Consider the following 25004-nt stretch of genomic DNA (forward strand, 5'->3'; position numbering starts at 1 on the left):
GTTACCCTCCTGGGATCCCCGCATCCGGACAGGCGGACGCCCGGTCGCAGGTATTTTCACCAACCTGTCGCACCTGCGACTCCCCAGCCCCGGGGCCGTGCCCCGCCCCGCCCGCAGAGCGAGGTGATCCTCCCACCGGTTGGCAAGTCTGATTTGCACCTTCGGTCGGTGGAATAACACCCAACCCCTCATTTCAAAAACAAAAATAGTAAAGTCCGCTTTCCTAACTCACCCCCCCAAAGATCTGCGCTCTCATCCAGTAAAAAACCAATTTATTTTACATTCCATCGTGGGCGATGGGAGAAGCTAAATAATAATTTAGCATGCATAAGTAGTCGTTTCTTTATATATATATATATAAATACAATGTACAAAAATAAAGACAGTACAGTTTTGAGATTTCCAGCAGTTTGAAAGCTCGTGACATAAAGTTCCCCCCAGATAGGTAAGCACAAAACAGTTTCCCTTTTTCAATACTCAAGTTTTCCAGGTCGTCCAACACTGTAGGTCCCGGCCTTCTCCATTCAGGAAGTGGGGAGGAGTGGGGAGGAGTGGGGGCCTTCCCCTGGTGGCGCTCAGGTCGTCTGACAAACAGCACCCCCAACACTAACCAAAATTAAATTAAAAAGGACAGGAGTTCAAGGGTGCACCCGTCGGACCTCCCTCTCTCTCGGTCCCTGGGAGAGCAGACAGGCACGGCGCCCGAACCTGCCCCAGGACGCGCGGCCTCGAGGCGGGGGCCCGCGGGGCGGCCCTGGGGCGCAGGGCCCCTCCTGGGGCGGAGGCTGGTGCCTGGGGGCCGCGGGGCTGCCCTGGGGCGCGGGGCCCCTACTGGGGCGGGGGCTGGTGCCCGGGTGCGTTGGGCCGCGGGGGTGGGGAATCGGCCTCGGACGAGCAGTCGGAGGAGACGGCGTGCGCTCCCGTGCCGTTGCTGTAGGGAAAGGGGTCCTCGTCGTCATCGTCCTCGTCATCCTCAGGGTCACTGTCCCTCAAGTCCCGCAGGCGGCGTCCGCCGCTTTTGTCCCCGGCAGCCGTCGGCCCCAGCAGCTCGTCGTCCCCCTTGTCCTCCGCGAGGCCACCTTTGCTGGCGCCCCCACCCCCCTTCTGCTTCTCAGCCTCCTGCGCCGCCTGCTCCTTGGCCTTTTTGCTGCGTTTCCACTTCATCCGCCTGTTCTGGAACCAGATCTTCACCTGAGGGCACAAGACGGCGTGAGAAACTGGCCGCTCCATCCCTACGGGTCCTCTCTCTGGAGTCCTGTCTGCACCTGCACCTCGCCGGTCCTCACAAGGCCCAGGAGTGGGCTTCAGGGGAAGGGGTGCCCCCCCCAGGCACCAGCGCCCCCCAGAGTGGGGCTGGGGGGCTCCAAGGAGACTTTTTCTGGGGGTGCTCTGGCACTGTCCAGATAGGGCCGGAGCACCTAGAGGACATATCTGTAAACCTGTACACATCCCCTGCTCTCTTTTTGGAATAAAATTTCTCAAATGTGGCCTGGGGACCACTGCTTCGGAATGGAAGAGGGGGTGAAGTGTCCTTCAAATGCAGATTTCTGGGTCTCAGCCCAACCTACCGAATCGGACCTCTGGGCTTGGTAAGTGAGCCCTGGCAGGGCGGATGCTAACTCTCCCGGGACAGGAACCCGCCCCCTAAGGGTCCAAAAGCCGCCCCCCCCCCACCGGCCTCCAGGTGCTCAGGCCAGCAGAGGGCCAGGGGTGCACAGGTGACAAGGCAGGGGGTGAGCTGTCGGGAGGGGGGGGGCCTGTGTACCTGGGTCTCCGTGAGCATTAGCGAGGTGGCCACCTCGAAGCGCTTGGGCCGCGACAGGTACTTGTTGAGCTTGAACTGGTGTTCCAGCTCCAGTAGCTGCTGGCTGGTGAAGGCTGTGCGGGGCCGACGGCACTTTCCCAGGAGGTTGGACTGCGCCTGGGCTGGGGACAGAGAGGGGCATGACACTGGAAGTCTGGCTCAGGCCTCCCGCCCCCACTGCCACCCAATGCGCCCTGTGCCACTCGTGCGAGGCTGCTGCCCGGCCCACCAGCCCAGGGCCTCACCGCTCTGCCTTCAGTGTGGACGCCCTCTCCCCAGGGACGCGGGGGTGCCTGGAGGGGGCCCTGGAGCCCAGGCTCTGGATGCCAGGTGGAGCCACGCAAGTTCGGGTTCAACGGGACCAAATTTTTTTAACCCAGGGCCTGGGCGTTCTGATTAAAGAGAGTCCCTCACACACAGCAGCCCTGTGCACCCGGCGGGCGGCGTAGAAGAAGGTGGACAGGCCAGAAGCAGAGGCCAGAGGGGCACTCCTCCTCCCACTCCTCACCGAGTCCTCCCCCAGCCCAGGCTCAAAGAGACAGGTCCCAGGAATCACCAGTCCCGTTTCTTCCCAGCCAGCAAAGGACTGGTGTGGGATTCCCACTGCCACCTCCTTAAGTACGTAGGAGAAGGGGGAAAGGAAAAAGGAGGAAGGCCGGAGAAGGACCAAATCCTGGGCCCGAACATGTGAATTCACCAGACTCCCCCACTGAAAATTCTTCCCGACAGCCCCGTACCCAGGTCGCAGAGGGGCAGAGCCCAGGGAGACTGGAAGCCTTTTCAGAACAAGTCTCATTTTGCAAATGGAAGGCCTAGGCAAAGGGGCGGGGGGGATCCGGCTTTCCAGTGTTCAAGGAGGTCCCTTGGCTGTATTTACATAATTTCACACGGTTACATCACAGAGAATTTTGTGACCTCAAAATGCGACCTGCCTTGATGTCCCAGGAGCCTGACAAGTGTTAGACAATAAAGGGAAGGGAAGAAAAGAGGCCAGTCCAGCGGCTGAGCTCAGGCCCCCGGGGTGGGCAATTTGCTTTACGGGAAGGCCCACGCCCCCAGCTTTAGTTAAATGAGGCCCCAATTCCCAACTTGACAATACATTAGAACTTTAATTAAAACACTGGCTCCAAAGGGACCATTTGGGACATGCCATCCAACAGCAGAGACAACCTATTAAGGAAACCAAACAGGTTTTCCAGCAACCAGAAGAGGAACCCTCAGGACAGACGCCGGCATCCTGGCCGGCTTATTATTGCCCTTTAGGACTCGGCGTTCAGATTTCTGTTCTAAACTTAAAGCTGCCTGGGTTTTCACTCTGCTACCTCTGGGTCAAGATTAGGAATCAGGGATGGGTGAAGTGTGTTGGCAAAGGGATGTGGCTTTCACCGGTTTTCTGAGCGACCTTGAGTTCCACGCAGGCCCAGGAGAACAACCCCTGCCCCCCCCCCCGGCCGTGGTCAGGGGACCCAGTGCCCAGGGGAGGCCTGTGTGCAGGCCAGCAGCCCCCTCCGAGGGAGATGCAGATCATAAGGGGAAATCCATGGGGTGGCTTTCCGTGAGCAGGGGTTTGGAGGCTTTGGCGACCAGGCCCGGGAAGAGTGCCCTGGGTTTGGCTGACCCGGGATCAGCAGGTTCAGACATGAGGTGAGACAAGAGTTGAGCTGGAGGTTTCCCTGTAGGGATCAGGATGGGCTGACTTCCCGCCGGCCGGCCGTTCGGTGGCCATGAGGGTCTTGTGGGAGCTGAGCTGGGAAACGCCTGGGGTGGGCTGTGGGCCAACAGTGCACACGCACGGATTTTCTCACCTGGCTGTGACTTCTCCAGCCTCAGGGTCCTGGCTTTTCTCTGTTTAGTCACAACCACGGCTTCTAGCAGAGGGATCTCAATTCTGCCAAGTGCTTATTTTTGTTTTCTTTTTTGCTTTTTTCCCCTCCTATGCCTGCATCTCCCCAGTCTAAACACATCCACCCAGAAGGAAACAATGGGGTCTCTTTGTTTGGGTCTTCTGCAGCTGAAAGCGTAGTCTTATGCATCAGCCTGCGCATGCTGCCCCGGTGGGGCGAGCCGACAGGAGACGCAGACTCCCCGGAGCGCCAGCCCAGTGTGCCTGCCCTCGGGCCAGGAAAGACAAGGGGGCCCAGGCCTCCTGGAGGTGTACCACCTGCCCACAGTCTCGCCGCTCTCCTCCGGGTGGGGGTGGCCAGCCCTCCCTTGCTCCTACCTTGGGGAGGGGTTCGCTCTGTATTGGGGACCTCCAATTCTGGGCGGGCACCTGCTACCCAGAGTTCCCGAGATGGGGGTGCTGAAAGAGACGTATCTCCCCTTCCGCAGGAGCGCACCGTCGACGCTCGGTTGGGGTCAGGCCATCTGCTTCCTGGGCATCACACGGCGGCCCAGGCGCCCTCACAGAGGCAGGCTCAACCCCGCAGACGGCCGGAGCGTCGCCAGGGACCTGGCCTTGCGGCCCTGGCCTCTTGAAGCCCATTTCTTGTTCTGTGCTCCTGAATCTCTCCTCTTGGGAGGGACCGGGGGTCCCTCCAGAACCCAGAACGCGGTACCTAAGTCAAGTCCGTTTCCCTGGAGAGAAGCCCCTGGCTCCGGGGGGCCTCAATCCCCAGGCCAGCCTAACTCGGGTGCTCCTCGCTCGCCTTCCCTCACCACTTCCTTCTCTAGCCTGCCGGTTAATCATTAGATTCGAGTCTCACACCTCCAGCTGCCCCTTCCCGTTAGGAGAGGAAGAGAAAGAAAGCAGGGCCCGCGCGTGGCCATTTCAGTAACTCGCCGCCGATCCCACCGCGCGCAGTCCGCACGAGTCTTCGCCGGCCCCGGGCGGAGCCGAGGCGGCCTCGCGGCGCTTCCACCGCGCTCTCCCAGCGGAGAGCGAGAGGCAGGCGGCGGCCGGCGGCCGAGGCTGCGCGGGAAAACCGTGTGCCAGGACTCCCCCTCCCCCCGTTTTCCCCTGGCTTCCTTTCCGGGCCCGGGGGCTGCGCGGTACTCACAGTTAAAGTCGGGCATCTTGGGCAGGATCATGCCCGCGGTGGACGCGCGCAGCCACTGGTCCAGCTGGAAGGTGCCGGCGCCCAGCTTGATGGGGTCGGCGGGGTGCGCGGGGTGCGCGCCCTGCACCTGCGGGTACGAGTAGGAGAGCGCCGGGTGCTGGCCAGCCAGCGCGGCCGCCGCCGCCGCCGCCGAGTAGCCGTAGACAGGGTGGCCGTAGAGCGCGGCCTGCGCGGGGAGGCCCGCGCCGCCCTGCGCGCCCCCGGGGTGCAGCCCCAGCGCCAGGCCCCCCGCGGCGGCGGCGGCGGCGGCGGCAGCGGCGGCGGCGGCGGCGGCGGCGGCGCCCGGGTGCGCGTGGTGGTGGGGCCCCCCGGGGCCGCCGCCCGCGCCGCCCGCGCCGCCGCCCGCGCCGCCCGTGCCCAGGAAGCCGGGCTTGGGCAACAGCGCGCAGTGCGCGGCCAGCAGGCGCGGCGGCGAGGGGCTCTCGGCGTGCAGGCGGTCGGCGGGCGCCGCGGGCGGCTCCGAGGACGCGGGGCTGCAGCCGCCGCTGGCCCCGCCGCTCGCCCCGCCGCCGCTCGCCCCGCCGCCGCCGCCGCCGCCGCCGCCGCCGCCGCCCCCGGGGCCAGACGCGGCGGCCGCGAGCGACGTGACCAGGGCCAGCGGCGCGGTCTGCGCGGAGGCCGCTCGCGGGGGGTCCACGGCCAGCAGCGCATCGATGCGGAAATTTTTTGATTTTTCCATCGGCCTGTGTGGGGCTGGCGAGCAGGGCCGGGCGGCGGGTGGCGCGGCCGCGTGCGGGCTCGCGGACTCCGTGCGTGGTGGTGGCGAGCCCCAGGGTGCGGTATTGTTATGGTGATTATTTGCCAATAATCAAAGTCGCCGCCGGAAACTCAGCCGAGGGTGACCATGGTCCGGGCGCCTCCTCCGTGCGGGCCCCGCCCCGGGCCGCGCTCGCACGCGCTTTGCACAAACTCGCAGGCGAGTGCCCGGACGCGCCGGGCCGGGGAGCCCGGCTCTGTGCGCTGGACCCTCGGGCGACCGCGCCGAGGCCGCTGGCGCCGTAGTGGGGACCCGCGCCCCTCCGCGCACTTGAAGCGCAGCGCGGCCGCCGATTGGCGCGCTCGGCGGGGGCTCGGGGAGGGGCGCGGGCCCCGCCATTGGCCGAGGGGCGCACCTGTCACCGTCCCGGCCGCCTGCCGCCCCGCCCCTGCGCCGCGGGGTCCTAAACAACCGGGGCGCCGAGCGGCGATGGCGGGGCGGAGACTGCGACCGGGCTTGCCAGACCCGGAGCCTCAGCCTAGGGACCCCGCTCGCCCTCCCGCGAACGCTGAGCGGGGCTGCGGGCGTGGCACCCCCGGGTCCGGGTGTGGGCCCCGCTGCCCGAGTCCAGCTTCTGAGACACGCTGTCCCGTTCTGGGCTCGGCGTCACCTAGAGCAGTGGCCCGCGTCTTCTCGCGCCTCCTCGCCTGCACTTGAGTTTGTGCACTCCTGCGTCGGGGAGCCCACGTTGCTCGCAGATCTAGCTGCTTTGCACAATGGCCGCAGCACAGCGAAGGCCGTACGGGTCCCCAAGCCCCGCTCCCGGTCTCCAGGGTGCACAGGAGCGGTTCGTGTCCCTGCCGCCAGCCCTCTGCAGGTGGAACTTTCTCTACTCCGTGCGTCTCAGGTGCTGTGTGTGCGCGCGTGAGTGTGCCTTCCACAAGTCCTCGCCTTGAGTGCCTGCCCCGTCGAGGCGCAGTAGGCGGAATCCGCGAGCCCGCGCGGCCTCCAGGACCTGGATCCGCTGGGAGACCTTGCCCACCTGCCCTTGACAGGATCCTCAGCGACAGCGCTCCTCTTCTCTGGGAAGGCGACCCTCGGGCGTGCGAGACGCAGCACCCACCCCGGCTCTGGAAAGCCCGCGGGCGCGCAGAGTCCTCCGGAGGCCAGTGCCCCCGACCCCCCCCCCCCCCCGCTTCGTCCCCAGGCAGGAAAACGCAGCTTCTGTCCTCTTGCTACCTGCAGCCTGGGAAATCGCGCGGAAACCTCGCCCCCCCTGGCTGAGCAAGGTAGCGGAGGGAGAATCCAGACTTCACAGCCACCCACCCCCTCCGTCCCCCATACACACACTTCAAATATTTACAGTCAAAGCACTTCCAAGGGCTTTTCTGCAGCCGAAAGAATCAACATGCAGGTCGGGGAGTCGAGCGGTCACCAGCACGAGGCTTGGTCAATAGCTCCATTAGACCTAGTTATCTTGCCCCAGCTGGCGAGAGGACGCAGGAGGGGGGTTCCATTCTGGAAGGCAGCTTCCTGAGCAGGTGAGAGGGGAGTGAGGGACAGGGTGGGGGCTGTGGGAAGGGCAGAGGAGGAAGGAAAAACCAGGGCAAGTAAACTTCAAAATTAGCAGATCAGGTTGCTACAAGAGGGTTGTTTTTTTTTTGTTTGTTTGTTTTTTTTGCCTTTTTTTTTTTTTAAGGTAAGTATAGGGATCGCTTAGTTTCCCTTCAAAAAGCTTCTCGCCTTGGCAAGAGTGGACTGCGGTGATTCTCTTGGCAAGAGCCGAGTTTCTTCTTCATTAAAACAGGGTAGTTCCCAGACACACAGACTAGCTGGGAATTAGGAGGACAGCAGTGGGACTGAGTGTTACATGGCTCGGCAAAAACCAATAATAACTTGTAAATAGAAATGACAGCATTTACGTGGTGTTTGTCTTGTCTTTGGATGGTATCTCTTTGGGTGATGAGAATGCAGTCCTGCCTCTACAGGGAGAGAGGGGAACACTCAGTACAGGTTCAAAGAAGTTGAGAATCCTGTCCCCTGCAAGCCGTTATTTGTTTGGGACTGAGTCTGCCAGAGGGGCCACACAGCTCTCACCGGCCGCCCTCAACACTCCCGGTGTCCCTAGCCCTGTTTCTCCGTGCCTATCCGTTCCCCTCGGGGGAGAAGGGTTTGCGAAAGAGACTCGAGATTCTCATCTGTCCTGGGCAGGAAACCCTTCCCCCTTGGAGGGACAGTAACAATATCTTGGCTGTCGATGTGCCTCCCCAGGAGAGAGCAGTCTTGGCCCCCACCTCTGACTGTGGCCCTCTCTAAGTCTGACTCGCCTTTATCTCTCCCCTCCTTCATGTGCTGGGGCAGGACTCCTGGGCTTGGAGGGCAGTGATGTAGGAGGCTGGGGGAGGGGAGCGAATGAAACTAATGAAACTCCCCCAAGATTGATCTTGGAGAACCTGCTGCCCCTCTTCTCCCTGAAACACCCACCACCAGGGCTGTTTTAGTTGAGGACAGGTGTGCGGGCTATACGCAATAAATCTCCCCATTTCCCTCAACAAAATCATTCTGGTGTTTAGAACTCCCAGAGGAATTCATTTCACCCCTCTTTGTTCTACAGTAACCACGCTCCCAAGCCCCTCAAAATCCCAGGCTGGTGCCAGTCCTCCCCGAGACCAGCTGAGAGCACTTCCTGAAAGCAGACTGGTCGGGGAATGCGGGGGTGGGCACCCGCCCCCCTTCAGGAAAAGTTCACCAGGGTTTACCCTGGAGCCCACACCCCTACAGGGGCGCCCGCCCGGGAGGCATCCAAGTGGTGCTCTGCCTGCTCTGGGTCCTGGTCCGGGCCACCCCTCCACTGCAGTGTGACTCTGGATGTCACTGCTCTGTTATTTTTATAGATTCTGTTTCTTTGTTTAGAAAAGTCAGGGTTAGGTCTCTCTGGGGCTAAAGGGCTTTAAAATGATATACTCTGTGAATGTTGAAAAGTTAATACATATTGGAGGTTTCCCGTGCAGTTGTATGGAAAGAGGGACAGAGAGAGGGGAGAGGTCTTGGAAGTGTGGGGGCTTTGTGTGGTTTATGAGGTGTGAAGCTGAGCCCGCTGGGGTTCTTCCTGTCTCCAGCATCTGTATGGACCCAGCCCAGCTGGCTTTGAAGACGGTTTGGGGCAGACAGGAGCAGGGCTTGCGTCTGGTGAAGGGCCCTAGCGAGAGATCAAAGGTCTGGCCATACTCCCAAGCCCAGTCTCCCGGTGACTCCCCTCTCCAGCGGCCGGGGGGTGGCAGGCCGCCCTCAACACCTGGGGGGACCCTCGATTTTCCGATCGGCCAAGGCCTACCCGGTGCACCGTCCTCTGCCGTGTCCCTTCTCAGCCCCTGCCCTGCCCGCACGACGTCCCTGCCTCCACACAGCCTCCCTCTAAGACGTTGAATCCTGCCTGCGGGCCGCCCTCCTCCCACTACTTAGAAAGGAGAATTGGTGGTTTATATCAACAATTGCAAACGAAAAAAGCGTTCCCAATGCACATCTGTTCACTTTCCGAATTAAACACATGCGAGGTTGGGAATAAAACCCGCATACCCGCATATTCAGAGGGTGGGAGGCAGGCATCATTATCATTTACATATTGCTTTCTTCCCTGTGAAGTGGGCCCAGTCCAGAATAATCCACCCGAAGACCGCCTCGCCTTCGGAGGCACTGGGCGCTGGAGCACAGGGTGCAGCCCGAAGTTCCCCGGTAGTCCCTGTGCGCAGAGCCTCCGCGGGGATGTGCGCCAGGCCTGGGGTCCGGGGTGGGGGTGGGGGGCGCACCGGGGTTGGCCGAGCGTGGGGGTGTGTGTGGCTGGGGTCACCGGAAGGCGAGCTGGGTTGGGGGGGGCGGATCCGCACAGGTGCCCCTCCCCCCCCCCCCAAGCAGAGCCCCGAGGGCCAAAGGTATCGCGTTGTAGCGCTGCCCTTTGATCTGCCGACCGCCTTCCTGACCCGGGGGCGCTCCGCCTTTAAAGGAGCCTGGAAAGGGTGGGACCCCGCCGACCGGCCTCTCCAACCACAGGTGGGGCCTGCCAGAGGCGCTTGGTGCCTTTTCTGGAGGCCCCTCCGGGTCGGCCTCGCCGTCTACACCTGGATTTCAGGTCGCCCCTCACAGGTCTGACCCTGTCCACGGGGCCCAGCCCTAGATGCAAACACCCGGCCCAAACAGGGCGGGGCTCACTGCTGGGGTTTCGCTAAGAGGTCAGGAGGATGCCGCAGGATTTAAATGCCTGAAAGTTCAGCAACCCAAGGGCCCTCTATTTTTGGAAATTTCCTCCAGATACAAAAATATCTGCTTTATGCTCAGGCTTTGGGCAGTCTCCCAGCGTCCATGGACACCAAAGAGAAGGCACGGGCTTGGCTGTCGGGGTGCTGGGGGTAGGGGTGAGGTGGGGGGCAGGGCTAAGCGCTGGGCCCTGGGTGGAGGGCCCGAGGCAGGCCTTATCCACCTGCAGACTTCCTTCTGACCGGAACACTGGAGGCGTCTCCAGCCTCTCTATTGCACAAGTTGGGGGCTCTGCATTACAAAGAGAAACCAATCCCCCCCAAGAAGTGGGGGAGCAGGGGGAGCCCCCGCAGTCCCTCTAATCAGGTTGGGGGGGACAACAGTCTTCCCCAGGGAAGTAGCCTGTATTTTTGCTGGAGGATTTCAATTTCATTGTGTCGCAGGTTCACTCACACTGTGTCAGGAACCAGGGAGAGAACGCGCGTCCCCGCGAAGTCAGCTTTTCCAGAGCGCTGCCGCCTTCACGACCCCTCTCCAGACAAGCTGCCGGCTGGCCTGCGCTTCGCAGTGAGTCTGGGCCCAGGGGCCTTCTTATTTTAGGGTTGGACACAACGCACGCCTGCTTTGGAGGAGCCCAGCCTTCCTGGCTCCCTTACAGCATGTGTCTAGTCACCGAAGGCTCGCTTTCTCAAGAGCCCCCGCTGCAGGTCGGGGACCGTGCTGCCTGAGGTCCTCCCCCACCCCGCTGAAGGAGAGGGTGGTTGAGTTCACACCAGCAAATCTGCCACCGAGAAGATCACAGCCACACGGGCCGGTGTCCGCCCCAGCCTGGCCTGTCACTACTGACCTGGGGGAGGGGGTACAGGGAGGTGCACAGATAACAACAGATACTGCTTGGTACACGAACTGTTGGGTGCGTTCGGACTCCAATTCTGGCCGAATAGCAGCACGGTAGCGTCCACGTCCACGGTGGATAATGGCAGGAAGTCGTCACTAATTGGTCTCTTTAGGAGTGCTGAGGTAGCAGAAGCTGCTGAGACAGAGAGAGAGAGAGAGAGAGAGAGAGAGAGAGAGAGAGAGGGAGGGAGGGAGGGAGGGAGGGAGGGAGGGAGGAGAATGAATTCCTTCTCATTTCCCAGAGCTGGGGAGGGGGTGTTCCCAGGTGTTGGGGTCAAGTTCTCCTCGTCCCACACTGCACCTGCGTCTTCCCCCAGGTGCACACGCAGGACCCGAGGGCAGATCTCAGGCTTGGGTGGACTTGCTGGGGAGGGGGGTTCGGTGTGCCAGTGGGATGTGGCGACTTGCCCAGGACATCGTTCCCCCGGCGCCTTCCTTCAAGCAGCCTCTGCCTCACATCACACCCCGTCCACACGGCCCGACGGCTCAGGTGGAAGAACCCACCGCCTGCCCTCCCCGTGAACCCGTGGGACGTTTTACCCAAGAGGAATCTGAAGCTAACGGCCCCTCAGTGAGTGTCCCCCCAGGCCAGATTTGAAGTGGCCTCTGCGGGGGCCTGGCCCTCAGTGCCCGCTGTCCTGCCGGGTCGCCCCGAGCACTGGCAGCATGTACTGTGCCTCAGTGTACCTTCTGGCACCGTCCCGTCCGACGGGGATGGTACCTGCAAACGTTACCGGTGTCCCCGTCTTACAGATGGGCAAACTGAGTCTCTGAGAAGCCAAGGCGCTTTGCTCCAAGCCCCACAGCAAAAAGGCCGCTCTGACTCCCAGTCCCGTGGGGGGCCTTGCGCCATAACCTGGTCAGCCACACTGCTTATTATGTTATAATCTCCTCACTGCGGGGTTCTAATAAGCTTTTCCCACTTGGCCTTTGACCGACTGGGCTCCTGCCTGTGGAACATCAGGGTGGCAGAGGCGGAACGTTGGCCGCGGCCGCCCTGGGTCTGGGGTCCCTCCTCCCTGACACCCGTGAGGCTGTCCCCTCTCGGGCGCCCAGGCCCCTCTCCGCGGGCTCCGCCAGACCGACCGAGGGCGGGGGGGGGGGGGGGGGGGGGCGGAGAAAGCCCGTTGCCCTGCCCTCGCCCCCTCCCCCAGTCCCCCGGGCTCCGCGTGGCCGGCAGGATAATTTGGCTAATGAACTCGTTAAAGGGCCCCTGGTGACCCGCCCCGGCCTCCCCCCGGCCCATCTGGGAAATTCCACTGAAAGGCTGAGAGCCTCCCCGGCCTCCGCCGTCTGTCGCCGCGGGAGGCGCGAACCCGGTGACGACGCTGGGCCCTTACATTAAAATAATTACCCGGCGGAACAGGTGGCCCACTCCGGGCCGCCGGGGCGCATCTGGGTCGGGGAGCCGCCGCCGCCAGGGGAGGGGAGCGGCCCGCCCACGGGAGGGCAGGGGAGGTCAGGCCCGCCGCCCCCGGAGCCTGGGGGGGGGGGTGGCGGCGGCTGAGAGGGGCCTTCCGGGCCAGTTCCGGGGAGGGGGCGGCGGGGCAGAGCGGCGAGCTCGCACCTGCCGAGGCCGGAGCACAAGCTTACCCCGGGCAGCGCTCCAGGGCCGCGCCGGCCGCGTGCGCACGAGTGACGCGTGCGACCGCGTGTGTGCGGGGCCTGTACACGCGCGTTTTGAGTGTGCGCACGTGGGTGTGGTGGTGGAGGGGGGCGCAGCGTGGCCCCCAGGCCTCCCTGCCCGCGCGGGACGCGTCCTCGGGCTCCCGGCCCCGAGCGCGCGGGGTTCCAGGCCGGGCCGTGGGGAAGGAGGCCCGCGGTGCCGCTAAAAAGAGCCGCGCGATCCAGGCGCGGGGCCAAGCCTATTGCCAAAAACACATATTACACTGCGACATTCTGTAAATGAGATAATGATACATAAACCCGGATGATAGATGTGACGTGCCTGGGATGTCTTCTCTAAATTAGCTGCTCGCATCGACTGCTAATAATGGTGAGTTTATGAAAGCAATTTCAGCGCAGAATGCGAGCCGGTCTCACTCTAATCAGCCTGCCTCGGTTAATGCATGAGGGGGTCAGGCTGAGAATTATGGACACGCCCGTGCCCTTAACCTGTTTCCCAATAAAGCTGATTAGTTTTTGTCAACCCATCAGCTAACCACTCTTGCTGGAACTGCATCAAAGCCTTATTTGCTCAGGGGAAATCAACAAGTCACAGACCAGCTCCATTAAGGGGCTGCTGGGCCAGGACGTCAGGGGGGGCCTAGGGACGCCCCACTGACCCCACACGCCCCCCCAGGGCGGCGGACAGCATGGCCTCCTAACCTCCAAGCACCAACACAAATGAATATGGCAAAATTGCTGGGTCTGAAGATTTCCTCTTTCTGTGAAGGGAGGCCCCTGCAGCCCAGTGCTTTGGGTCGGATGTCTTGGGCCCTGACAGTCCCCGTGAGGACCCTGTCACCTTCTAGGCCAGGTGAGGTGGCCGGAGGCAGCAAGTCCTGAGCCCAGCAGGATGTTGCAGGGGGGAGGAAGCAGAGAGTGTAAGTGGGGGGGCCTGGAGGGGCCTCAGAGTGCCTGCATGTCCCACATACGCATTCCCCCAAGATGACAGAAGGGACAAGAGTGTGGATGTCAGACTGTGGGGGGGGGGGGTGTCCAAGTGCTGACAGGGCAAGGGTACTATTTGTGGGCCGGGTTTACACCTACAACCAAGGCTGACCCTGACCTTGCCTGGTTACCTCCACAAGCACGTGGGCTAGGGAGCTGGGCTGCCTGGGGGGGTCCACCTGGGTAGGGGATCTGTGTCTCCGCCCCCACCTGTGCCCCAGGTGAGCTGGCCAGGTGAGCCTGGCCTTTCCCTGCAGGCGGGAGCAGCAGATCGGCCTGTCTGATGGAGGTGACCTCCGTGCCCTGGCCTGGGCGGGCCGGGGAAGGGGGGGCGGAAAACGTGTGCTGTCCCTTTAAGCCCTGGGCCACTGTCGCCTCCCGACCCCATCCCCCCTCAATTTAATTTCATTAAAACAGAGCATGAATATTTCTATTAAACCTAAAATGAAATATGAAGCCATTTAGTCTCTGCCTGCACCAATCACCCAGATTTATGACTTTTATTCATCACATCAAGAGCCTGGAAAAATGAATTTTCTTCACCCAGGAAGGAAATAAAACCTCAGGCTTGGTCATTTCCAGAAAGCTGTTAATTTGACCGTGTGGTAATTACTTTCACAATTAACTAAAATACAAATCAACTTGACAAATTGGGCTAGTTTATATATTAATTAGCCCGCTTAAATTTATTCATTATGAAAAGACAATTTAAGGGGACCTGTGGTGTCTGTTTTATTGCAATAAATTATTGTTAGGAAATGGGTCTAATAAAATATCTTAATATTTAAGGATATTGTGTACGCGAGTGGGGGGATGCTTTATTGACAATTTCATTTTCCAATTAGTAATCGTGTTGTAATATCTGGGCGATCCCAGGACTCGCCAGCGGGCGGGATGCTCCGGGCCGGGGCAGCAGCGAGTGGCTGGGCCGGGCCGCGGCGGGAGAAGGGAGTCAGGGGTGCGGGCAGCGCCGGCGTCGGGTGGGAAGCCGAGCCAGGTTTGGGGCTCGGGCGGCGGGGGCACCGAACCCCGCCGAGCCGCCGCGCCCGCCCGGCTCCCTCGCCTGCTGCCAGGGGCCGCGGGGGCTGATTTAATAGAATGTCGATAGAATCATTCGATGCCTTTTAGCTTGTGATCTTTATAAATGTCCCTCTATTAAATTAGAAAATGATTCTCTTCTCGTTTAATTGTATTCTTTCGTTTCTTATTTCCAATTAATTAGTCCTATCGACGTTGCAATATTTTAAGTGACTCGAGTCCGTTTCCAGTTAGAATATATGGGTCAGCAATGCAATTTTATACCCGACAGAACTATATAATGTGGGTTTTAACTACTCTCTCCTCATCCGTCTTTAATATCTGGCCGGAATGCGCCCCCTGGTCCCCTGGCCGCCCCTCCCGGGTAGGTGGGCGCCTTCCGCCACCCGGAGCGTTTATTTGTGATTCTCTCTGTTTTACATCTAGTCCCAGCAGGACGGTGAGGACACCGCGCAGGGGAGCCCGGCGCCACCGTGGGGTCTGCCACCGTGGGGTTCGCTGGTCGCGCGAGGGCGCGTCCCCGCAGGTGCCCCTGGACGCCCCCTGGGCCCAGCGCCGCCGTGGGGTTCGCTGGTCGCGCGAGGGCGCGTCCCCGCAGGTGCCCCTGGACGCCCCCTGGGCCCAGCGCCGCGCTGGCGGAGCCGAGGCCGCCAGGCCAGGCCCTCCGGCACCTTCTTTTCCACTCCTGTCCGCACCCCCACACTTGCTGCCTCACAAGACTTTAAATCACTTTTCAAAAGGATGGCCTTCGCGCAGGCTTCTCCCCAGGGCCCCCTCGACCTCTGCCAGGGAGCCGCGCGCCCTGGCTGCGGGCGGCGGTGCGGGGGACCTTCCCTCACGGCGTTTGCCCCCCCCCCCACAACAGCCCCCCCACGGCTGTCACGGAGCTCAGGTTCAACCCGGGAGGGACCCACCTTTCTTTAATTCATTGACCAATCAACTAATTCTCCCCAGGAAGACTGCGGGGGCTGCTGTGCGTGCGGGCGCCTCCCACCGTGCGCTCTCCCCGGCCTGCGCGCCCCCAGCCCACCCCGGGGCCCACCGGAGTCCGCCGCCTTTTCTTGCCCCCGTAGGCACCGGGGTCCCCTGTTCAGCTGCCCTGAGGGTCAGTGGCCTGGTGCCCGAGGCAGGGCCCGCGAGCGGGGAGAGGGACAGTGGTCAGAACGGTCCCTGGATTCGGACTCCTCGGTGCCGTCGCCAATGCCGGGCAGCGGCGCCCCTGCGCGCATCCCTCGGCTCACCGCTCCGGAGGCCCACTCACCCGCCTGGCTCCCGGCTCCGTCCCTCCCTCCTTCCCCCTCTTTCCCCCTCCTTCTCCCTCCTTCCAAGGGGGGGATGGGGCTGGAAACCTGGAAGCCTTCCAAGTAGCTCCCCGCTCACCTCAGGTTTCTCCCCCCAGAGCAGAGAGACCCCCGTTTCCTCTTCAAGGCCTGTGTCCTGAAAGAGGGAACATGAGACCCACTGAGGAAGGGGAAAGGTGACCCAGCCCCTCGCCTCGGCTTGGACAGAGAGGGGCGCATTTCCACAGAAATTTTCTCCCCCAAACCAGGACCCGTCCTGCTCGCTGCGGGGACACAGCTGGCTTGGGTGGCGGGAGAACTGAGCATTTCGAGCCTGGAGCTCAAGGACTTCGTAGGGAGCCAGGCTTGGGCCTGTTTCCCCGACTCCCAGCCGGTTCATCTATAGCCTGCCCTCTGCGGAGGACCCGCTCTCCGGCAAGAAGGTGGCTGGCTCTTTAACGGGAGGATGCGGGTCTTTAATGCAGCGGCGTGTTTTGAGGGGACAGGAGGATTTCAGATGGGGTGGAGCTGCTGGCCCCCTCCCTCCCACTTCTGCCTGACACCGGGGTGGTGGGAGCCTGCGATCCGAACGCTTCTGCCGGCTCCCCAGGCGGCTCTAATACCAGCCGTCCCCGCAGACCGGCTTCCTCTGGGGCCATAAGGGGCAGCCCCGAAGTCTGGCTGCCTGAAATGAAACTCTGCTCACCTCCTCTTTCTGGCTATCCGCTGCGGTTGTCTACTGTAGGTTAAGGGGGAAAACAGTCCTCAGCCGCAGGAGAGCACTAAGCAGACCTGCAGAGGTCGGCCTGGCTCCCTCGCCCACCCTGGGGTCGGGGCTGTGCCTGGAGGACAACTGCCCCGTCTGAAGGTGGTCAGAGCCACGGCCTCAGATGGGCAGCCAAGGACGCGGGAGCCCTCAACGTCCCCCAGGGCGTGTGGTCTGCCGATGAGTGACCGTGCACTCGGACTGCGCTCTCTGCAGCACCGCCTGTGGGGGGCAGCTCCCTGGGCTTGGGGCAGAGGAACTCCGCGCCCCGCCTGCTTGGAGTGACAGCTGCAGGTTTTCTGTCTCTGGACCCCAGGTGGGCTGTATAACGGGATCCAAGGCGGCAAGCCCTCACGAAGCCACTTGGTGTGACCAGCTCGATACTGAAGGGTGAGGCGGTAGTTTAAAACACCTGTTCGGGGGCCCCTGGTGGCTCAGTCGGTTCAGGGTCCAACTCTTAATTTTGGCTCAGGTCATGATCTCACGGTTCCTTGGCTTAAGCCCCTCATCGTCAGGCTCCACGCTGACACTGGGGAGCCTGGTTGGGATTCCCTCTCCCTCTCTCTCTGTCTCAAAAAAATTCCCTTTCTGTGCTCAATTCCTTCTTGGAAGAGAACAAAGTGGGCATGTGAAACAATTAGAAAACACCATCAAATCATATATAATGATGTATAAGAATGAGGAAGAGGGGCACCTGGGTGGCTCAGTTGGTTAAGCATCCGACTCTTGGTTTTAGCTCAGGTCATGATGTCACAGTTTGTGAGTTCGAGCCCCACGTCGGGCTCTGTACTGGCAACACAGAGCCTGCTTGGGATTCTCCCTCTCTCTCCTTCTCTCTCTGTCCCATCCCTGCTCGTGCGTGTGCTCCCTCTCTCTCTCTCTCAAAATAAGCTTTTAAATTAAAAAAAAAAAATGAGGAAGAATATAACGCTTTGTGGGAATTAGACTTACAGCCTGTATTTATCCAATTGGCCGCACCATGGACCGTCTTTCCCAGAATCCCCCCGGAGGAGAAGGACGTCCAGCCTCATGGGAAACTATCCAAATCTTATTTTTCTCTGTATTACATCACAGAAGGGTGACTAGTCCTGTTCTAGCCTTGGCTTACCACCTAATTAGCTGTTTCCTTGGCGATTTGCTTAATTTCCTTGGGTCTCCATTTCATCACCTGTGAAAATTTTATTTTCAATTATAAGGGAATTTTTTTAACTTGGGGATTTTTTTTTTTCTTTTTAACATGGTAGAAGCTTAGTGGAGAAGTGGCAATTTAGATTGTTGGCAAACCTAGGACAGCAGCTGCCACGGGCTGTCTTATGTGCATTTTACAGGTGAGGAAACAGAGGCTTTGGCTGGTTTGCCCCAGATCCCGCATCCCTAGTAGGGGGCAGGTGGTTGCGGGCTCCAGACCTTCTGTTCCCCACTCTGGACACCTCCCAGGAGACAGGTCCCTCCGAGCTGTGAGGGGGCTGTGGCCAGACGAGCGGGGCAGGCACCCGGGAACTGACTCAGGCCAGAGCTGGCAAAATCCGAGATAGCGGGGGCCAGGCATCCAGCTGCTGGGGAGGCAGGAGGGGCTGGAGTGCCACCCGGGTCATTGTGGGACGCTGCCAGATGTGTGGCGAGGATGTGTGTCTGCCGGGCGCTAAAATACCATGAATCATTGACAAGAAACCAAACAGTGCCGATCTATGTAACAATTCGGAACCACATTACTCCAAGTAAAATCAAATTAGAGCCTTTCCCCAATTAGGTTATGCAAACGCTGACGGAAAGAACAAAGAGTGATGTCCGAGGGGCCCAAGCCGGCGGCCCCCACCTCGCACCTCACACACCACAGATACGCTCAAGCACGCGGGCCCGACACCCGGTTTCTGTCAACATTCTAGCTCCAGATAATAAATATGAGACACAACGCACACTGCTTTTAATTGCATCGATAAACTGGGATTAACCCCCAAGTCAGGCTCCACTATTGCAATTAAATGTCCTCAAATAAATTGTTTCCTCAATAAACAAATGGAAGGGACTGTGTTTGCCCTGAATAATAACAGGTGTAATATTTTACTGGCTAAAGTTAAGTATTAAGTGGATTCACTTGCTGGCCCTGATTTATTCCCTGGGATCGGAAAGTCATTTTTCATCCGTCTTGGGCCGCTTCAGTACTGTATAAACAGCTAATAATACACTAAATCAACCCGGCACGACCTTGCATTTCACCTAAAGCCATCAGGCCGAAAGAACCTGGCGTGGAGGGTTCTAGAGAGAGTCAAGAGCATAGAAGCTGTCCTGGAAAGACAGCTGAGTAAATGCTTGGAGGGGTTTTGTCTCCAGCTCCTGGGATTCAAAAGTTAAGAAATGCATGGAAACCTTCTAGGTCGTTAAAGCATCTGGTAGCTCTTTAAAGACATCCATTTTATTTGGGGTTTCTGGTTTTGTGGTAGAACCAGCTGGAGGGCTTATCCTAAGGAGGCTGACCAGGGGACTGATTTCCTTTGCCCCTGTGCTGAGACGCCACCTGTCAGGGCCGTAGTCCCTTCATTGGTGAAATTGCACAGGAAATCCTTTTTTTTTTTTTTTTTTAATTTTTGTTAATGTTTATTTATTTTTTTGAGAGAGACAGAGACAGAATGTGAGTGAGTTGGGGCCCAGAGAGAGGGAGACACAATTTTGATTCATGGCGATCCTTTCTTTTTAATGTTTTTATTTTTGGGAGAGAGGGAGAGAGAGAGAGAGGAGAGAGACAAAGCATGAGTGGGGGAGGGGCAGAGAAAGAGGGAGACACAGAATCCGAAGCAGGTTCCAGGCTCTGAGCTCTCAGCACAGAGCCGGACGTGGAGCTCAAACCCACGAACCCCAAGATCATGACCTGAGCCCAAGTCAGATGCTTAACCGACTGAGCCACCCAGGAGCCCCTTCGCAGGCAACTTTTAGTCTCTCTGGGTGGCTCTTGATTTGTAAGGCACCAGGGAAGAGAGAACACAGTGATGTGTCCTAAGAGGTTGGGAGTGAAGATTATATTAGCTCTCAAATAACCAGGGTCTATCTTATTCTTCTAGAATAAATTTTTTTTTAATTTATTTTTGAGACAGAGAGAGAGCACAACTGGGGGAGGGACAGAGAGAGAGGGAGACACAGAATCCGAAGCAGGCTCCAGGCTCCAAGCTGTCAACACAGAGCCCGACGCGGGTCTCCAACTCACGGACTGTGAGATCATGACCTGAGCCGAAGTCGGACGCTCAACCGACTGAGCCACCCAGGCGTCCCTATTTAGTCCATTGCTTCTTAAACTTTGCAACGTGAAATGTCCCTCTCATTTTACTCTATAAACCTTATACTTGCATTCTTGACCATATTAAAAATAAGGCCTTGCTTTTTTTTTTAGAGGTAGTCAAATGCGTGACTTCCGGCCCACAGGAGAGGGCTAACACCCGCGGCCCCGGGCGGATTCCTCCTCCACCAGAGAGGCTGCGGGGCTTTGGTAAAGCAGCCTCATGGAGAGAAAAATGCAAGATATCTATTAAGCTCTTAATGTATTGAAATGATGCGAAGGACACTGTCTTCCCCTCCCCCATGACTACCTTCCTCGGTGCCTGGAGACCTGGAGATTCTAGGTTGGGATTTATTGATTTAGTTAAAGAGCAATTTAGGCCACATTTTATTAATATCCTCCTCATCAGCATCACTGTCCCTTAACCTTTCCCGCTTTTACCACATCATTCTCGATGATTACCGAGCCGTGCTTATTTTTAGTTAGTGAATCTCTTACACTCGCGTTACCACAGGGGGAGAGTGTCTGCTTGGGCTCCTACACAGACGAAAAACATGTGTGGGAATTATCGGCACGCCTTAAATATATCAAAATAACCTTCCTTTGAGCTGATGCCCGGGAACTTGAGATAACGAGAGTTTGGATTTCCCAAAGTATTATAAAACATCTTTCGATGGTAAAGGATATCAGATGAAGAAAATAAAATATTTAGCATGCAGGAAGGACCTCATTCAGAGCATGAATATATCTATAGATAATTGTAAGTTCCTAGGAATACTTGATGGGAAATATATTGATAATACAATTTTTCTTTTGAGAGGGGTCATAATGATTGCAAATTTGGTTAAATAATTAAATTAATAAGAACTACTTGGTTCAAACATGGGCCTTTTAATGATATACAGAGCTAATAATATCCCTCTTGCCAGCTAAAGAGGTTTTAAAAGACTGTATCGGGCCATCTGCAATTACAGCACCTAGCTGCCCTTTATTAATGCAACATTAACCTTTAGATTAAAATGCATTTAAGCGTAGTCTCTGAAAATATTAAAGAAAAAACAAATATAGTTCATAACAACATCCTTATTTTACTGTTTTGAAGAAAAAATATCATTGGGGCAACTGGGCGGCTCAGTCGGTTAGGCTTCCGACTCTTGATTTCGGCTCAGGTCATGATCTCGTGGGATCAGACCCCGCGTCAGGCTCTGTGCTGACAGTGCGAGCCTGCTTGGGATTCTCTCTCTCCCTCTCTCTCTGCCGTTCCCCTACTTGTGCTCGCTCTCTCTCTCTCTCTCTCCCCCTCAAAAATAAATAAGCATTAAAAAAAATTTTTTTTAATGTTTATTTATTTTTGAGACGGAGAGAGACAGAGCATGAACAGGGGAGGGGCAGAGAGAGAAGGAGACACAGAATCCGAAACAGGCTCCAGGCTCTGAGCGGTCAGCACAGAGCCCGATGCGGGGCTCGAACTCACGGACCTTGAGATCATGACCTGAGCCGAAGTCGGATGCTCAACTGACTGAGCCACCCAGGCGCCCCTAAATAAACATTTTTAAAAATATTATTTAATTTTCTGGAAATCCATTGCAAAATGGAGGTAAAAATACCTACACTGTGTTAACGCATCTCAGAACAGGATCTTACAGGTCCACGGGAAGTTCCGAAAACACGTATCTGTATTTTGTAGGTGACGTGTGGTTTAGTAATTGGTGTCGGGGAGGCAGCACAGTCCAAGTGAAGGAGCCGGGCGGCTCCCTCCCTGCTGGTTGTTATGTGACCCTGGACGAGTCACTTAGTCCTTCTCGGCCGTGTTTCCTTATCTTATCTGTAAGCCGGGGATAATAACATCTGTCCGTCCTAACAGGGATGATGGGAATGTTAATGACAGTACACGTATGGAGCATCTGGCACACAGTAAGTGCATAATACATGCTGGTCCACTCAGCCTCTCTGTGGGATATGCGATATTTGCTATCAAGTGATCATGACCGATGGTGGTGGCGGGAATATGGACTGGTGTGCCTACCGGTTATGGACTGAACATTTGTGTCCCCCGCAAAATTCGCATTTGAAGCCCTGACCCCCGATGGGATGGTACATGGAGGTGGGCTTTGGGAGGTGATTATGTTTAGATGAGGTCATGGGGGAGGGTCCTTATGCTGGCGCTCGTGCCCCTGCAAGAAGAGAGACCCGAGAGGTCCCTCTGTGCCACGTGAAGAGGGAGAGGGCAGTTGTCAGCAAGCCAGAAAGCCCTCACCAAGAACGGACTCGGCCGGCGCCACGATCTTGGACGTCCAGTGCCCAGAACCGTGAGAGATACGTGCCTGTTGTGTGAGTGCCCATAACTTTGTTATGGCAGCCCGAGCTGAGAAAGTTCCTTAAAACTCGGGACGTAGTCCCGAGTCCCTCTCCTGATCAGCCCCTCCTGGGCCTTTGCAAGCGAGTGAGTTCTCGTGCCACTGGTGAGCTAGATCCTGGGGGGCTGTGTGTCTGCAGAAAGCTGACCTGATGGCCACCACTCTCCACCCTTTCCAACCTCAGGCATTTTCTTTCCTTTTTTTTTTTTTTAATGTTTATTTATTTTGAGAGAGAGTGTGTGAGCATGAGCAGGGGGAAGGGCGGAGAGAGAGAGAGGATCCCAAGCAGGCTCCACGCTGTCAGTGCAGAGCCCGATGCGGGGCTCGATCCCACGAACCGTGAGATCATGACCTGAGCCGAAATCCGGAGTCAGATGCTCTACCGACTGAACCCCCCCAGGCGCTCCTGCTCAGGCATGTTCTAGGCACAGAAGGTCACAGGAAACAGAGCAGACTGGGGCTCTTCAAGTGAAGTGACTTGGAGAGGTGACTTTTCCAGCCCCAGAGCCGGTGAACGGCAGGGGCCAGGACGAGGCGTCCCTTACGTGGGACGGTTGCTGACGTCCGTGAGCATCACAGCCGTCTGTCTCCTGAGCAGCACTGGGGTCCCCCGAACAAGGCGGGGAGCCAGAGCCAGACCAGGGTGCCCGAGCCCCGACCCAGATGGCGACCGGCAGGCAGGAACGTTTCATGGCGGGCCCAGTACGGTTTGAAGTGCTTGGTAACATCTCGTCTCGTTTGACGCTCACGACGACGAAAGTCTATTTTTCAGAATTGAAAGCTGAGAAAAGGAACTTGCCCAAAGTGACAGTTCGCGGTGGTAGAGCTGGGGCTCAAGCCCAGGCCATCTCCTGCGACACTCTGATGGGCGTCTTTGGGTCCCGGGTCGGGGACAGGGCTGCAGCTGGAATCGAAGGCAGGAGGTCTGACGTCCTGTGGGGCACCGGTGACGGGGGGAGGCTGTGTCCAAGCGGGAGCTGGGCTTGGGGCAGCAAGACTAGGTCCAGGTCCCACCGGCCAAGGTGGGGGGGGTTCGAGGGTCCTCTCGATGATGTCCCTCTGGGCTCAAGGCCTGGCTGGTGCCAATTCCACAGTCTAATGGACTCACGATGTGTCAAGAACAGAGACACCTCAGGGGCTCCGAGCCCTCCCGCTCGTCCGCTAGGGCTCTCGCCCCCCATCACTCCACCCTCCCTGCCCAGCGTGAGGCCAGGTGAGGACGGCTGGGTCCTCTGTGTTGTCACCAAGAGCCGTGACCCGTGTGATGAGTACCTGGCAGGGAGACAGGGTTCGCAGGGCTGTGGCCGCGGTGAGCAGGGCAGGGAGAGGGGCTGAGAAGTTACTAGAAGGGCACGAGGCAAACGGGGATGCACCAAGGGCCGGAGCAGACCCAAGTCGGAGTGGAGAGGAGGCAGTTGTGGGGGGACCATCGCTCCTTCCCTGCTGTTTCCAGAGGCTCGGAAGGGCCGTGGTGGGGCAGGTCGGAGCCGGTTGGGGCCCTGCGGGGCTGTCACAGCTCCGCCTCCTGCCCTGTCCTCGAGGTGGGACACCTTCTATGCCTTGAGACAGCCGCAGCCGGAGAAGTGTCCCAGTGTCTGTGGGCACAGGTGTCAGTGGCCCGGGGTCTTCTCATCTTTAGAGGACTTTCCAAACACTACGTGCAATTTATTAAAAACTGTTTTGTAAAAAAATTAATTTCCCAAGAGGTTCCTCTATATTACTCTAATTGCTTTGCCTTGACTGACTAATTTTTTAAATAGCAGTTTTATGAAAAAAAAAATCCAAATATTTCTAGATGAGAAATGTCTCAGTGGGAATTCAGCCTTCAGAGGGGTTTGTAATCTTTCTATCTGGGTTTATATATTACCTTTCTATTGACACTACTTTTTGATTAATATTGTGTATAACATTCCTTAATGCATCAGCAGAATTAATTATGCAGAAACATTCAGGCACACAGACGTTATATTGATGAAATGACATTTTATTGACAAAATGACAGTTTAATACTGAGCTTTCCTGATGCTGTATATCCAATCGATTGCCTCAATCCTGTGAGCGACTGTGGGGGGGCAAGAACGAGGTAAATCCGTCCTGCCTTCACCGTGCAACCCAGTAGGTGGGTGTGGGCGTTCAGCGTGTGCACTGTGCATTCCTGTGCACACGCCGGTTTGGGTTAACTTTTTGCATAAATTTGAACGCTTATTCATCCCTGGAGGATTTATCCGTATTTATCTGCATTTCTTTTGCAAAAGTCTGAGACTCACACTTCTCCTGACGCAGGCTCCCTGTCCCCTCCCTATGTTGCGGGTTGAGTTGCGTCCCCACAAAATGCATACGCTGAAGTCCTTGCCTCCCGGCCCCCCAGATGGTGTGCTGGTGTGGAGACGGGCCTTCACAGATGACCGAGTGGAGATGAGGTCACCCCGGGGGGTGCCGTCCAACGTCACTCGCATCCTCACGAAAAGCAGAGATCCGGAAAGAGCCGCGAGCGCAGGGACGACGTCACGCGCAGACCGGAGCTTTGCTGCCGGGAGTCCAGGAACCCCCGGGGCCGGGAGAGAGGCCACGGCAGACTCTTCCCCGGCACGTAGGGAGGGAGGGTGGCCTTCGTCTCAGACTCCGGGCCTCCAGAACTGTGGGAAGATAAATGTGTGCTCTGGCAGCCTCCCGAGACCGACCTTCCCGTTTCCCAGTTGCGAGGTCCTTTTCTGTGTCCCCTCCACACGGGGAGCCCCCGGGTCCCGGGTTGTGCAGGCTTGTCCTGTCGGCTCTGCCTTGGAGCGACCTTCCCGGGACCTGGGGGCCCCGGATTCCGCGGGCCTCGACGGCCGGTGAGGGTCCGGGAGGCCTGCCCCCACCGCACCCCCGATGGCAGGCGTGGGGGGTGCGAGGCGGGGGAACGCGACGCCCCGGAGAGGCCGGCCTCGTGCGGAGTCCGCCTGCGTGCCAGAACCTCGTCAAAACCCAGCAG

At 58.3% G+C, this 25004-nt stretch overlaps 1 protein-coding gene across 1 annotated transcript; it reads right to left on the reverse strand.

Annotated features, from left to right (window-relative positions):
* Nucleotides 1-765: 765 nt before the first annotated feature.
* Nucleotides 766-5588, reverse strand: MNX1 (motor neuron and pancreas homeobox 1). Its single transcript, XM_042977448.1, has 3 exons — nucleotides 4804-5588; nucleotides 1766-1926; nucleotides 766-1191 (listed from the first exon to the last, which is right to left on the reverse strand). The coding sequence occupies exons 1-3, from the start codon at nucleotides 5540-5542 to the stop codon at nucleotides 829-831; spliced, it is 1263 nt and encodes a 420-aa protein (XP_042833382.1). The 5' UTR covers nucleotides 5543-5588; the 3' UTR covers nucleotides 766-828.
* Nucleotides 5589-25004: the final 19416 nt, after the last annotated feature.

This window comes from Panthera tigris, chromosome A2 (genome assembly GCF_018350195.1).
Source record: "Panthera tigris isolate Pti1 chromosome A2, P.tigris_Pti1_mat1.1, whole genome shotgun sequence".
NCBI lineage: Eukaryota > Metazoa > Chordata > Mammalia > Carnivora > Felidae > Panthera > Panthera tigris.

What these genes read in the sequence shown, in the direction of transcription:
- MNX1 (XM_042977448.1), bottom strand. Translation starts at nt 5,542, where the DNA reads ATGGAAAAATCAAAAAATTTCCGCATCGATGCGCTGCTGGCCGTGGAC. An exon ending in CAAGATGCCCGACTTTAACT is followed by an intron (nt 1,927 to 4,803) that starts GTGAGTACCGCG and finishes CTCTGTCCCCAG; the next exon opens with CCCAGGCGCAGTCCAACCTC. An exon ending in TAATGCTCACGGAGACCCAG is followed by an intron (nt 1,192 to 1,765) that starts GTACACAGGCCC and finishes TTGTGCCCTCAG; the next exon opens with GTGAAGATCTGGTTCCAGAA.